The sequence below is a fragment of the Cebidichthys violaceus genome, unplaced genomic scaffold (assembly GCF_023349555.1).
Source record: "Cebidichthys violaceus isolate CVI_PGR_0920_01 unplaced genomic scaffold, fCebVio1.0.p SCAF_19, whole genome shotgun sequence".
Lineage (NCBI taxonomy): Eukaryota > Metazoa > Chordata > Actinopteri > Perciformes > Stichaeidae > Cebidichthys > Cebidichthys violaceus.
In genome coordinates this window covers 9,153,192-9,169,545 of record NW_027176361.1, presented here as the reverse complement: position 1 = coordinate 9,169,545, position 16,354 = coordinate 9,153,192, and the positions used below count along the sequence as shown (strand labels likewise).

Below are 16,354 nucleotides of genomic sequence, written 5' to 3'. Positions count from 1 at the left end.
TAGTCATTACATCCACACCACTGATCATTGTTTGAAAATATTGTGATATTTAATTGTTCTCCTTTATCTCCCAGCACAATGATCTGCTGTGATTTAACCCCTTGATGTGGCACCGGTGTAATACATTATAACTCCAGCAAGGGGTGCTCAGAGTCAGATTTATACAGTATCCTATTCATTCACAATAATACCACAATAAACGTACAAGAGTATTATACACATATCCAGTGGTAATACAAAAAGGGCAGAAAAGGAAGACAGCACATTAGCCTTATAGATAAAAAATACAGTTTGGGGGCTATAATCCTGATACTCCTGATTTTTAAAACGGTAAAGTAAAGGTATTTTGCATGTAGAAGTGTGTATTTTTAAAGCATCCAGAGCACAGATAAAGATCAACTCAGCCACCCCACCTACATCTGAAAATTTGCCAAATTATTCAGATGTGAAAAATGAGGCTGTGACGAAATGGCCAATGACTGTGATTAACACACACATCTTGCTCCTCTTGCTTACAGGAGGACAGTGCGCCTGTGCGGACCGGAGGCTGGAAGCGGAGGCAGATGCTGCCTTTACGGCTACCGGAAAAATCTGAATTATGAGACCAAACACTGAAATGACAGATAGAATTGTTAGGTACATGAGCAAGTCGACATTTTCTCTGAACAGGAGAGTGTCTTGGAAAATGTGTTGAGACCGCTGTAACAGTAAAAAATTGTAAAGAAGCAGCATTATTTTCTTAATACACTTCAGTCACAGACCAATCATAGCAGGCTACATTTATTTTATGAATGAACTACATATAATCACAAAATGCTGTATCGAAAAATTAAATGGACTTTTAACTATAAACGTGCATACATTGTATTATGCAAATAGTTGGCGTTATCTAGCCTAAACGTTAGTGGACTGAACACTGAATGAAGTGACTAACGTTACGTTTAATTTAACAGTTCATGTCACTTTAACCTAGCTGCGATAAAGGTATGCATGTGCTTCTGTATTGAGTTATTCTGCCCCCTGCTGGCCTGAATAGATAAGTACAGGTCCCCATTCCTTCACGTGTTCCGGTCATAGACGGTCCCAGTCAGCCAGGACGGTGACCGTAGACAGCAGGGCCGTTGACGTGACTCGCCTAAATTCACGGTCATGTTGTCTCCTTGTTTTAGCCTGTTTTATTGTTTAATTCTGCGGTTTTAATTTAAAGATACTTCACTTTGTTAACACATCTATACAATATTATTCAACAATAAACCTAACTTCTGTCACCACAGCAGAAAGTAAGATAGGTTTATCTCTATTATAATTTCCGCTGTATTAACTCAACCACCAAAACGACGTCTTTTCTCAGGGTGACTTGTTATTAGGCTTCACGAGCGTTTAGCGCTTGGAAACAGGTACTTCCGCTGAGCACCTGAACGCAGCACGAGAGCCCCAGCGTTGTAAAGGGAAGGAGAGAGGAAAGGAGGAGGTGGAGGCAGACCGAGGAGAAGCATGAAGAATATCCCCGGTGTCTAAGCTCACAGACGGGGAGAGCATCTCGTCCTCCGCGGAGGGAGGCAGCGGGGCTGAGGACAGCATGGAGGAGAAGAAGCAGTTTATTTGTGGGGTGGTGGAAGGTAAGGACGACCGACTTCTTAATTGACATCCTGTGAGATCATGTGATTTTTTTTTTTTTTTTACCCAGGGGACACGATTTTGAACAGACCACCGTTTGACCTACATTTCAGCATTGTTTTGCCACCGTCTGCAGGGGACGAAGGGCGCGGGAGCGGTAACGTGTGTATGAACACAGATAGGACGTAAAGGTCTTTATGAGATGATGTGGTGGAGATCAGCCAGCCTTGAAGTGGAGATCAGAGAGCAGGCGGTGCAAAGGATTCAGTAATGTCTGGCTCCACGGCTGCAGCCTAAAGAAATGAAATACTCTGGGTGACGGCTGGTGGAAATGAAGATGCTGACAGTGGTAATGAGGAAGGTGTGATGACATTGACAATAATGGTGAAGGCAAATGATTGAGATGGTAATTATGATAATGATGGCTGGAGACTGTGGTGATATTGTTGGGATGACACGACAGTAGGGATGCTGATGGAGATGCTGTGACAGTGATAATGATGAGAATATGAAAGAAGACTATTTGAGAGCTTCAGTCAAAAGATGAAGATGGTAATGAAGATTGATTATGTTGAACGTGATAAGGATAACGCTTACAAAGAACAGGACAGGATGACCACAACAATAACAGTGTTGGTAGTATTAACATCAATGACAATGACAACGCAGTTTACAATTACTGCAGACGATGGTGAAGAAGAAATTGATGATGGTAATTGCAAAAGAATGAAGGTGGTAATTGTGACATACCTGTGCCTTTACCCACCCTCTCACCTCACAAACACACACACACACACACACACACACACAAAATATGAAGAAATTATGCTGCAAATATACAAACAAAAAGGAAAACAACAATCCAGAATCCTGAATAGCGAGAATAGGTGAGAAACAAGATCTGTTCTCATCATTTCTGTCAGCTTCACCTATGAATCTCTAAATCATCAAAAGACAAAAAGTAACATAAGGTAGCATTAAATACATATATACAGTATATATATATATATGTATTTAATGCTAACTTTTGTTACTTTTTATAGTCGTGCAGTCATGATACCACACTAAACTGGGTTGCGTAATTATGGAGATGATTATGTGATTTAATGTGATCACAAACCTGTCAGAAAGGTGCCTTGTCAAAACTGTTGCCAATGGTTACAACAGATCCATATAATGTTGAAAATTAAGTTGAAGAATGTCTGTCAGGTTTTTTTTTTATTGCTAATTATTTGAATAATTAAGACAATAGTGAAAAATGCACATTTCAAGTTCCCAGAGCCAAAAGGTGACAACTTTAAATGTAGAGCTCTGTCGGACCAACAAGTCCAAAACCTGCACATTCCCAAACATCCAATCAACACAGTGTTATAAAACAGTACAGCAGCAAATCCCCACGTTTGGGAAGGTAAAATGCAATGCAAATGTTTTGCATTTTTGTTCATTAAATGACTCAAACAAATATTGATTCTTAAAAGTTGTTGCAAAATGTTTTAATTAAATTGTTTCAACACTCTGTTTGTCCATTTTCCAGCTCTATAATTCTGATATAATTGGGGATGTGTTCATTGTGGAAATATATATTGCAATGATACTGAAAGTATGACAGATCATGCAGCTTTAACAGCTCAGTCCAATGTGGTGGCTTCCAACAGAGTTACTATATAGGTCTGGCTCAGAGCACTCTGCAGGACACACACATGCACACGGGTACAGATGTCACACACACATGCACACGGGTACAGATGTCACACACACATGCACACGGGTACAGATGTCACACACACATGCACACGGGTACAGATGTCACACACACATGCACACGGGTACAGATGTCACACACACATGCACACCAAGAGGCCATGTGCATGCAGGAGAAAGCAGTCTGGATTGTTGGTGGATCAGATTCACGTCTCACTACTATGGCATACATTCTGTACGCACCTGTGCACATGCACGGACATAGACGCACACAGACACACATTGCAGACTTATTCAAACACACAAAGGAGGGAGCGGGACACTGGAGATGCTCCCATTTCTAAATATAGAACATGTGATGGAGAGTGTAGCTGGAGATGAATTATGCCTCTGCCAAACACAGAGGGGATGTGACCAAGCGAGCGCTGGAAGAGCTGGCATCGTTTTATGTGCCCATACATTCAGAACTGTCGCTGTGTCCAGTAGCTTTGTGATTCATTGCTGCAGAGCTTGGTACTAAAAAAAAAAGGTAGAGTCATAGATATGATATATGCTATGGAATGCCATGGTGCATATGTCTGTTTGGATATAAAATGCGTGGGGACATCTGCATTTGCAGCAAAGATAAAGCCATATGTATTTTTTTTTTTCTCCACAGGTTTCTATGGGCGGCCGTGGACTATGGATCAGAGGAAGGTTCTCTTCCAATGGTAAGCCTGTAAACGGTAATGAACCTGGTGTCTGCAGGCCTGCACGTACTGTTCTGGATGCGAGGACAGGTGTCGATGCATATGTCTTGTTAACCTCGACGGCATGACATAACAGCGTGAAAGCTCGGGAGCTACTGACCTGACGCCTGTGGGCTAAATCCAGCTGCACGCCTCTATATCAGTGCCAGGCAGACCTGAGAGAAATCACTGATGCAGAATGACTCCACAGCAAAGGGCAGGCTCATCCTCAGTCCCGAGGCTCAGTTCTGGATGACAGAAGGGGGAGAGGGAGGGGCCGATGCTGCATTTTGTTATAGTGGAAGGAGAAAGAGGATCAAAGATGGGCTGAAATATCTCAACAAACACTGTGAGGAAATATTGCACAGACATTCAGGGTCCCCATAGGATGAATCCTACTGATGTTGGTGGTCCCCTGACTTTTCCTCTAGCGACAGCATGAGGTTAACATTTGTGGTACATTCTCAGTCAATTATGTTTCCTCAGCTGTAGCTCCAGGCTTTTTGATGTTCAGAGTCTTAAAGTCTGTTCATTTAATGGGACAAATATTCACTGTCTTCCTCCAGAATGCGATGCTGAGGGTGGAAACGCTTCTAAAAGTTTAGATGACCATGGATCACTAAAACTCTAGCACACTCTGCCTCGTAAAGACCTATGAATGAATGGTAATAAAAACAACACTTTCACCACATTTCCTTGGAGTGGAGTCAGTACATTTATCTCATCCTAACTCAGAATGCATGTGTCCTCGTAGTCTTTACAGAGGGGAGACTCAGCTGTGCCCGGGGTTCTTTATTTAGCGACAACATCTTTTTTTTTCCATGCAGAGACCTTCACACCAGGGAGCTGCTCAGCACAACCACACTCTTTGTGTGGAGCGATACCAGTGAAGTGCCATAATAGGCTCTCTTCTGCAAGCATCATGGCAGCATAACAAATGTGAACAAAACCAGATCAAATCAGCATCCAAGATAATCAATTTTTCTATACAGTACGAGTGCTCCAAGTGGCAGTAACCCACATCAAGGCTCTTTGAGTCTCGACTAACCAGAACCAAGGCAGCTCCTTATTCAGTTTCATCAACTACAGAGACACAAGCTCGTTCAGCTCGCTGTTATTTCCAGGACAGTGAACTACAGGGGAATACTGAAAGATCATTTCCTAGTGAAAAATAAATTCATGAAAACTACAGCAGTGAAGTGCCTGTTCAAAATAGGCCTGTATGGAACGGGCTTGGTCTCCGGCATTGCTGCTCGCAGATTTCTCTAGAGCCGCTCATTCAAACAACTTCCCGCTCGACACCGCGCCTCCTTAGGTCCTGAGCAACACACCCGCCAAGCGTGAGGTCGATCGGATGAACGGTTGTCGAGAAAATTGATGGACATCCATCCACAGACAGACAGACAGACAGACAGACAGACAGACAGACAGACAGACAGACAGATCATTTTAGTTAGATTAATACATGGACATATTGATAATGGGGCAACAGTGTGCTGAATATGAACTGATGCACTAATGAAGGATGTGGCGTTCCCTTTTCATGCACATTTATACTACCCCATGTTTACACCTTGTACTTAGTAGGGGACCATTTAATTGTTGATGGCACACTGATCTTACAAACGAGTGGAGCGACGTACATCCCCGCTGGGAACTGTGACACAGTTTTGTAGTTCAACAGCCAATAGCGACAGACGACTACATCCCCGGAGATAAGTTGTTCCCTCTGCTCTCTGCTTTCCTCCGCTCTTAAAGATACAGACCAAATCGTTATCCTGATATTCAGATTGTAAAAACATACAATCAGTAACTCAAACCAAGTCACCATAATGTGGCCCTAAATGTCTATTGATGTTCAGGTGATACATGCATTACCATGAGTGACTCATTCTGCTGAGTGCGTGTGGGCTCCAGGCTTATTTATAGATCGTCTTTTATAAAATACAGTGTGGGGTGCAGGCAAAATTCATACAATGAGTGTTGCATAAGTTTGGCAGATTAGGGCTGCGAGTGTGAATACGTGTACAGTACATGTGTGTGTGTGTGTGTGTGTGTGTGTGTGTGTGTGTGTGTGTGTGTGTGTGTCTGTTTTGTGTGTTTGAAGGAGGTAGGTTGCAGCTCTGTGGAGGCGACTTGCATACCATCTGTCCAGGAAGAGAAGCAGGGAGAGAGTGAGAACACGGTCCACCCACAAACGACAAAGATGATAAGAGCTGGTCCATGTCCAGAGAGAGCAATAGTCATGTGTGTGTGTGTGTGTGTGTGTGTGTGATGCAGCTATTGTTTCACTTCTAGTACTATGCTCTATTTATAATTCAGGAGGTTATTTCCTGTAACTGAGGCGGCCATGGAGCCCCACGATCAATGCAGTGGATCTATTTTCTTGCTGCTTGTTGTTTTTCTGTTGTTTTTTTTCCCCTCCATCTGTCATTGCCTCTCTCTCTCTCAGCTTCTCCGGGGAGACCAAGCTAAGCATATGGCTTCATATATATATATATATACACACTTCAGTAATAGGTTCCCTCCCCTTACCTCCCCTGTTAATGTCTTTCTGTGCCAGGATGCAAAGTTGGGGGTTGAACACCTATTTGTACGGCCCGAAGGATGACCTGAAGCACAGACTGTTGTGGAGAGAAGTCTACTCTCATGAAGAGGAGGGTAAGAACATGTGTGCACCCAAGTCATACCAAGTATGATGGATTGCCAGCTGACTGCAGACTAGAGCCTAACTTGTTTCAGATCTGTACCAGAACTGCTCAAGGGACATTCTGTCTTCAAATAAAATTGCCTGATTGATGTTTGGCATTCTGATAGTTTCAGCATCTTTAGAAAACCTTGGCTACCGAGTCTCATTCTGTCTCACTTTAAGTTTCAAGTTCAAGACATTGCCCCTCCTCCCCTCCTGCTCTTAGGTCAGCTGCGTACTCTTATTAAGGAGGCCCAGTCGAGAGGCCAGAGGTTTGTTTACGCCCTGTCTCCTGGTCAGGACATTGTCTTCTCATCTTCCTGTGACCTGACGCTACTCAAACGCAAGCTGAGACAGGTATGTGACACAGCGAGATAACGATTAAAACAGTCCGTTTTTTCCTCTCTCACACACAACCTCTTCTCTCCCTCCAGGTATCGGACCTGGGTTGCCAGGCATTTGCCATTCTGTTTGATGACATCGACCACTCCATGTGTCAGGCCGACAGCGAGGCCTTTTCGTCGTTCGCCCATGCTCAGGTCACTGTAACCAATGACATCTATCGGTTCTTGGGCGAACCACCCGTCTTCCTATTCTGCCCTACAGGTAGGAGCACTGAGCTGAGTTGCATTAGAATGTTTGTGGTGCACAGGACCTTATAAAATGTGACATTGGCAGATATTGACTGATAATGAAACGTAGCTCTGTTTCTCTCTCCCTGTAGAGTACTGTGGGTCTCTGTGTTCCCCCAGTGTCTCAAAGTCTCCCTACCTGCAGACTATTGGAGAGGACCTGCTACCCGACATAACAGTGATATGGACGGGTGAGACGCATTCAAATGTTAGCATGAATACGAAATCTATTGAGATGAATTACAGGATTCAAACAATTGTAATTGTCAGAAATCCATGATTTAAATGATGACGTGGCTGTATTCCTGCAGACATAAACCAGAGTTGGTTTTCTAGGTCTCATTAGTTGACCTGCATCCTCTTGGCTAATGAAAGCGCACCCAACCTCCTCTAAAGACCAGAAAACCATTTAAATGCACATCCGCCCTCACATAGAGAAACACACATGTACACTCATGTCATCTACTCTCTTTTAGTTCTTCTGATGGAATTTTGTTGCTTGTTTAACACCAGCAACATGAGCCCTAATGTCCAAACCAACAGTTCCATTTCTATAGAAGGCACTTGGCAGCCTGTGCATTCAACTGATTATGAACAATAAATAGCCTATACAACCACATTCCTCAATCAATGTAGCCTCACTAAAATTAACGAAAAAAACACAGACAAAAGTCAAGACGATTAAATGGAAATTAACAACAACAATAAATGGTCTGTGGATACCACGGTGGCTGCAACAAGCATTATTAATCCATTTAAATAACCAGACAACACAACATACATTCTAATGTATACAACACAGAGATGTATACACAGTATAAAGTCCACAGCGACTGCAGCCACAAACACACACATTACAGCAAAGGAGAGACTGCACAGTTTTTACCCACTGTGTAGCGCGCACACACACACACACACACAACGGTACGTTGCTTGGCAACAAAGCGGTTGTTGGCGTTCTCATTTGGGGAGAGTTCAGTGAGTTTGTTGTACTCGTCTGTCATTCTGTTCGTCTTGAGCATCAGCTAGACCTCTTCAATCTGGTCTAGGTTCAACTGCTCGACTCATTCATTCTCATCACATAATACAACCAGTTCACTTGTCCTCTCTGGTCCCGGTATAACCAGTCCCAGTTTCTCTGTCCCATTGCGACAACTTGTTCATTTAAGTCCCCCTTTGTGTCCCTCAGGTGTGTTTCTTAACCTTTTAGTGTCCCACTTTTTCCATTCCCTTCTTTGACCCTTTTCTCTCCACCCTCGGCCCCACAGGCAGTAAGGTCATCTCCAGGAAGCTGTCTGTCGACTGCCTGGCTGAGGTGGAGTCTGTGCTCCAGCGCCCCCCTCTCATCTGGGACAACCTGCACGCCAATGACTATGACTCCAGACGTCTCTTCTTGGGGCCTTTTAAGGGCAGAGATCCTCAGCTGAGGAGCCACCTGAGAGGCCTCTTACTCAACCCCAACTGCGAGTTTGAAGCCAACTACATCCCCCTCCATTCGCTGGGGAGCTGGTACAGAGCTGGAAAAGAGGAGAGGAAGGGTGAGGGGGATCGGTGGACGCAACCATGGGGCAGAAAGGCGAAAAGATTAATAAGCAGATGGAAGGGAGGAGGAAGTAGCAGTAATGAGACAGGAGATGTCCCGAGTTAATAAACTAATATTGGCTCTGCCAGAACAGAGCCATGTACAGTTAGTCCCATTGTTTCCTGTGTAACGAGCCAGTGTTGCTTGGCAACTAACACAATTTTGTCTGATATTACTTAACAAATAAATCAACTTGTGGGACTTAAAGCTGCATCTGTTGTCCTGGACAAAGTTACTCAATGAGCAGTTTTAGTCACAGAATAAAAATATTTCCCCAATTCTATCAATCTTCATCTGCTCTCACATTAAGCGGATCTATTTACAGAAATTGTTAAGAGATCATAGCTTTTAGATGAATTAGTCTATTGCACACAAAGTGCATTGCTTTCTGATGCTTGACATTTGAAGTATACTGTGAAACCTTGTGTTCTTTAGGATGGTGGAGCTGTAATAGCCCTTCATCACCCTAATGGACGTTTGGTTCACATTTGCATTAGATTTTACTGTCACGGTCAAATACAGGAGAATTCCACCAGAGAAAGAAAGAGCAAACAAGGGAGTTGGATCAAGAAAACCACTGTTGAGTGTGACATTGTTCTAGAAACAAACGTGGAGAGGCAGTGACGGAGGAATAATTGTGCAGTGCGATGAAGGAAGAAATGAGAAGCGAGGAAGGCCCCTTTTGTGGAGGAGAAACAAAGCGCAGGGCTGGAGGACGAATACGCTTCAAGGGAAGGCATGAGAAGAGAGAGGAAGAGCAGCCTGCGATGTGGATGGAAATGGAAGAGGGATTTTAATGACTGCATGAGAGTGAGGGGGGTGGGTGGTGTGAAGTAGTTACTTTTTGAGTGAGAGGGATTGAACTTTATGATTTGTAGTGCTGTCCAAATTTGACTGAAATGATCTAAAAACAAGAAGTACAGAGCAGCAAATAGTTGTGTATTTTCAGATAAAGGAGAGGTATGTGTAGTATGTGTGTCTGGGGAGGTTTTTTTCCACCGAAACCTGTCCAACTGGAATGTAATGAACATCACAAGCTGATAGAGCAAAGGAATTTAAAAGTGTTTTTCTTTACTGTGTGAATATGAGTAATTTAGTATCCTCATATAATAACACAATGCTATTTATGCTCTAGATGAGGAGTGTGAATACTGTCCCGATAGAGCTCTGTCTGATGCACTACATGATTGGATGGAGGAACTCAACCAACCACTACAAGCAGGTACAACACTATGATTTGGTGCTGTGTCACAAATCATTTACCTGCTCGGTCACCGTCACGACCCATTTTGTAGCTTAATTGCAATGTTTCAGCTCTGTTGACCACAACATATTCAATGTCTTTTGGTGACAATGTAACATTTGTAATTAATAACATAACCTATGTTATTTTATTTTTTTTCATGACAGGTCGGCAGAGCACACGAGCCGACCAGCGTTCCTCCGCTCCAACTACTCGCTGCAAAACTCCGGACAGATCCGACTGCCCTTCCACCCTTAGAGGACCGTGTGCCATTGCCAAGCTCCCCGTTTTCCCCCTGAACTCCAGTTCACCTCCGTCGTCACCAGTCAAGGGGGAGACGGAGGGACGAGAGGGGGAAAAGAAGAGGTCAAACCAGCCAAGTCAACCCAATCACCAAACTCAAGGATTCAGGCCTGGCGCACTCTCTGGCGGAGGCAGGGGACCGAAGGCCCAGGGTTGGGGGCTCTGTGGTGGGAAGGGCCTACTAAGTGAGTCCCAGGTGCGGCTGCTGGTTGGTCTGTATTATCTGCCCCATGAGCATGGCCCGTCTGCCCAGAAACTGCTCCAGGACCTGACCTGGCTGAAAGCAAACTGCCACCTGGTCAGCGCTAACAGCAAGAAGACGCCGCCTCAGAAGGTCGGCGTGTGTTTTGTGTAGATTTTAGTGTTTGGGAAAATTTGGATTGTGTAGCGCATGATTCATAAATGAGAGGGATTTTGTACTTGTATGCGTGTCCTCAGATCGACGAGTGGCGCGGCCGCTCCTCCAGGGTCCTGTCCCTGTGTGAAGACATCGCACAGCTCCACTGCAGCGTGGTGGGGGGGGCCAACAGGGCTGTGCTCTATGACCTTTACCCTTATGTGTGGGACCTGAGGAACACGGCTCTGGTGGCAAAAGCATTCATATGCTGGCTGGGTGAGTATAAGAGAATAAGTATTTTAACTATTGGAATACACAATATGTTTGACTGTATTGTACTACAATACTTATACTATTAATTAAAATGTATGAATATATATAAAAAACATTTTTTTTTACAAAAAATGTTTTGTGCTGGTGAGGGGGTAAATATTTCAAAGGGCGTCCATTATTGAAAAAAGTTTGAGAATCATTGTACCAGTAGTTTGCTGTGCTATACAACCCTTACATATTTTGCCTATAGTATGGTACAGTATAGAATAGCATTGCACTGTATAGTATAGTGTATACCAATAGTATGTTATGCTATACTACTCAATAATACATAGCATATCATAGCTCAGTATACTATAATGTTATGTAGTATAGTGTACTATAACAGCCTATGCTCTACTATTCTTTCTTATACTACCATACCATACATGATCTAACCCCACCCACTCACCTGTCTCACTCAGATGGACGAGTGTTGACTGACAGCTCCACCATGGACACCTGGAAGAACTGCTTCCACTGTAAGTAGGCATGACCTTTGAACTCCTTGTCTCCCAGTCTATACCTGAAACAACTAAACACAAGCAGCCTCTGCTGCATAAATCGTTCTTATCGACAATATATGAAGAAAAAAAACATCCAATCATTATTTCTCAGCACTAGTGCAGTGATAGCTGAACCACCACGTAAGCTTCACATATTTATTTGAAGCATTAAAAAAGATGATTTCAGCCAACATCTCTTTGGGAGCTGTAATGCTGCAAAGCAGTAAACTTCTCCTGGCATGAAGACGTAAACCTGATTTAACTGCAATAATTTACCGTCTGCACTGGCTGCTTATTGGCCCTAACCACATGTCACCTGACTGACATTCGGTTCTGGTTTGTGGTAGGGTGTGGGAAGACCACGGGGGCAGACCTGCTGGGATTGGAATCAGAACCGTGGGCGTTCAAAGGGGGCGTGTCTGGGGAGGTGCAGGTAGGGGGTGTGTTTGTATAACATGTCATTTTCCATAGATTTTTTTGAATTAATCCTGTTTTTTTATTGTGCATGTTTTTATTCTTAAATTATGAATATGCGTCATTGAAGTTCAATCCCTTCATAACTGCTTAACGTCTGTGTTTGTTTGTGTGTGTGTGTGTTTGTGTGTGTTTGTGTGTAGATGCTTCTCCCAATAGGCAGCAGCAATGAGCTCTTCACTCATCCTCCTCCTCTGTTCCCTACCTCCCGTCTCTATAACGTCAGGCCCTACCACAGCAAGGACAAGGTACACCGACGCGTTATCGTTTCACACTTCACGCCAGGATCATTTATGGAATAACATGGAAGTCAAAGAAGTGTGTTCAAGATCAGGAAAGTCAGGGAATATTTAGGTTTTACAGTTACAATCACTGCAAAACGTTAGCACAGCTGCTGCGGAAACCACACTATTCATCCCTTCAGAAAAAAGGGGAACGAACCAGGAAGGAAGAACATTTTTTTGGTCATGCATAAACTCTGACTTAGTGATGATAAGTCATGGAAAATGTATGGAATTTTCTGCAAGAGCACAGTAAGATCCTTATATGGAGAAATGTTGCAAAATTAAACAAGAGTTTTTAAAGCACCCAGATTATTCAGTCACCTGCAGATTTACACATTATTGTGGTGAAACATATGACCTAATAGTCTGGGGCATGAAGCCACAGTCATTTCTCCAAACGGCTATTTTTTAAATGTTTATATATTTTTTTCATTTTGTGTGTGTGTGTGTGCTTGTTGTGTGTGTAGTTGGAGTTGTATCGGATGGTGCGCCAACTCCACCTGAGGACTCAGGGTGGCCAAGAGTCCAGTGTTGCTCACCCAGATGTCATAGGAGACAGGTGTGTTTGAGAGACGGAGAGAGAAAGAAAGAGACAGAGTAATCGTCCGCATTGCAAAACACATCCTCAATGGATATTTATCGTATTTGAATACTATACTCACATATTTTTAAACGAGTAGTGTCTTTTCATTTCCATAGATGTCTTGGACCATGCCTGGCGATGTGCCCAGAGTACTGCTTCATCCTGGAGGATGAGCTGGGTGTGTGCGGCTGTGTGTTGGGCATCTTCGATGTCCGCACGTTTGCCAAGCGGTGCCAGGCCAGCTGGATGCCTGCCATGAGGGACAAATACCCACCTAAAGGGGGCAACACACTCCCCAACACACAGGTGAATAGGTGGAGTAGAAGAAGTCATTACAACAACCTTTCAGACGTATGAAATCATTTTAAATAAGAACACGATCGTGAAAGTAGGGCACTTGCATTAGTACAGCATCTTTGTTGAAAATGGGAGGCGACAACACACTTGGTCACAGTGTTGCTCATCATGACTAACTGATCTCAAGCAAAGAGCCAAACAGACCCGGTGGTGAGCAACACCGCTGGCTCCGTCAGTGCCTGACATCTGTGGAGGACTCATCTGACCGCTCACACTGACATCACTCACACTGCAGCCACAGGTGTATGGAGGTAGAAGCGTTTCCGTGGCATCTGCTCCTGCTTCATCAGCCATGGGAACATAACGGCAGTATTTTTATGTAATTACTTTTCTTCCTCGTGTCACTGACTCTGCCTATATGTGTGCTATATGTTTTATATAACACACACGTGTTTTGTGAACAACTCAGGAAGTACATTAGACGACTCACATAAGTCTGCAAAATAAAAGCAGCGGATAGAGCAGAGACTCTGTTGATGATATAAGGCATTGAAGGTTAGCTAAAAAAGTCTCTATACTGTCTGTATGTCATTTTGTTGGGCAACTTGAAACTCTTATGCATTCTAAGGCGCAAGCCGTCAAATATGGCTCCTTAGTAGCATCTAGCGGCAGCTGTTGAAAACTACGGCAACAAAGGAATGTGCATGGCAACCGCTTCTCCACAATCCTCCCTCAAACGAGCACCGACAAGAAAAATGCCCAATCATACAAGCTGAAATAGGACAAAGTTGACGTCCAGGACTTTACCTATCATCAGTAACACATTGTGAGAATATCCTCGTGTCCTTTCCTCTGTGTAGGACTTGATCAAGCTGATGGAGGAGGACCAGGGGGAGTACCCCGACACTCTCCTATATCACTTCCCCTCTCAGCTGCGACTGGACGCCCTGCCGGAGCTGGTGGACGTCAGCGTCAGCCGCACCCTGCTCACCGCCCTCCTCACTGCACTCAAGGCCAACGGTAAGGACGGGGCGCGGAGCCATTGGCCATCGCTTCTGAAAAAAAAACGTGCATTATATGGTACATCATGAAAATATTGTGCAGCATGCAAAACCTCCCCTGGGAGAGGGACTCGAGTTTGATATTAAGGTTAGTGCTCACTGGCTCACAGCTAAACAGAAGAGCTTGGCTTGCCTGCTGACATTATCCATGAATGTTGAATTTCTGTGTTGTTAAAACTTTCCGTGACTTCTTCTTGAACCTTTACCTTATGTACAAGAGTATTTGTCTTGTATGCTGGGGGAAAGGTCTTCATTTGATCTGAACATGTTTCATGACCATTTCTTTTCTGCGTAGGATCGCAGGGTGTGTTCTGCGAGGTGCAGCCGACGGACCGTCAGAGGCTGGAGTTCTTGACTAAACTGGGCTTCCTGGAGATCCTCAGAGGAGAAGCCAGGAGCAGAGAGGGAGTGGTGCTGGGGAGGCTGCTCTGAAAATAAACACACACACACACACACACACACATACACACACACACACACACACACACCACCAGACACTTGCAACCAAACGGTAGATACACAGAGGCACTTGCACACACAGAAAGATGTTAGAAATACAGTATGTCCAGTACAGCATGGAGACACGGTATCTGTATTATCTCCATCAAGAGGTAAAGTTATTTTTTTTTTTTTTAAAGGGACATTCCTGGATTCCTTTGAATCTGTGTGGCAGCAGTAACGGGGATGCATCCTGAGCTTTATGAAGGATTTACAAAATATAAAATAAGCTTAGAGTTTAAACCTTCTGCAGAGCTCTGCTAATCTTTCTCGGATTCAAACCCCTGGTTACGGATTACAAGATTTAGTCATGTTACAAGGAAGTCGACAACGGAATAGTTTAATATGGGAGCAGAGCAGTAGATTGCGGCAGCTCTATTTGGTTGAACTGGCTTTAGTAAATATTTTTGCATTTCATAACGACAATGGATCAGACTTTTTGTATGTGAAAGCGGTCGCTGAGAGCCATCGTCCAACTCTGCATTTCCTCTCGGCTGCATTTTAGCATCTTTCAGCTCATTGTTTTGGTTTCCCAACCCACACTTTGTATCTTCATATTTACCATACAGACGAGTGGTAGTGAGCTTCTCAACCGACTCATCCAAAATAAAGTGAATAATTCATTTCACTAAATATCAAACTGACCACAGTGGATCTTGTGCTCTGCTCCCTCTGCTTCGTTCATACACGACACTATTAGGACTTTGTTTTCTAGCTCCTGTCCTGTTGGTTAAGTAGTCTGCTAACAGCTGACTGGAGGCAGGCACAGCGTCACTGTTTACACTTGATTAGTTTAGATGATTGTTTACATGCATGAAGAACAAAGCATTGTGAAAAGCGAAGCGTTCACATAGTGGGATTACATGTATACTGACAACACAAACGTACATTTATTCTTTCAATGGAATGCTCCAAAATAGCGACATTACTGAAGATTTTTTTTACTGGACTCTTTTTTTTTTTTTTATTGGACTCTTTATAGTCATTATAGCTATAAAGAGAACACATGAAAATGCGAGTGCATGCACGCTAAAATTCATCAGGAAAAAAATAATTAAATATTCATCAAGATTGTGCATGAAAACAATCATGCGGATACATAAGGTACATTAAACACACACACACACACACTTATCTAATGTTTACACTGGGTTCAATTGGATATAATCTCAATAATTTCATTGTTAGGTACTGTAATCATCACCAGTGAGTATGCATGGGGTGTGTGTGGGGGTACTTTGTACATGGTGTGTATGTGTGTGTGCGAGAGTGTGTACAAACATACCAATTAAGACAGCTATGTCATTCTGCCTTTATTCTGAACCATTATGAACACAAGCATACGAGAGAGAGAGAGAGAGAGAGAGAGAGAGAGAGACAGACACACACACACACACACACACACACACACACACACACACACACACACACACACACTAAAAGAAGCACAAGAGCACTCACAATCAAATCTTCAACTGAAAGTACATAGAACTACGAATGTTCATTT

The 16,354-nt window shown here is 43.5% G+C and overlaps 1 protein-coding gene across 1 annotated transcript; it reads left to right on the top strand.

Moving 5' to 3' along the window:
• Nucleotides 1–1,092: 1,092 nt before the first annotated feature.
• On the top strand, nucleotides 1,093–16,284 carry si:dkey-183c6.8 (protein O-GlcNAcase). Its single transcript, XM_068713551.1, has 17 exons — nucleotides 1,093–1,619; nucleotides 3,977–4,028; nucleotides 6,610–6,707; nucleotides 6,962–7,092; nucleotides 7,170–7,341; nucleotides 7,460–7,558; nucleotides 8,636–8,905; nucleotides 10,085–10,171; nucleotides 10,360–10,829; nucleotides 10,934–11,108; nucleotides 11,570–11,626; nucleotides 11,998–12,083; nucleotides 12,268–12,372; nucleotides 12,876–12,967; nucleotides 13,108–13,297; nucleotides 14,149–14,308; nucleotides 14,645–16,284. The coding sequence occupies exons 1-17, from the start codon at nucleotides 1,580–1,582 to the stop codon at nucleotides 14,779–14,781; spliced, it is 2,421 nt and encodes an 806-aa protein (XP_068569652.1). The 5' UTR covers nucleotides 1,093–1,579; the 3' UTR covers nucleotides 14,782–16,284.
• Nucleotides 16,285–16,354: the final 70 nt, after the last annotated feature.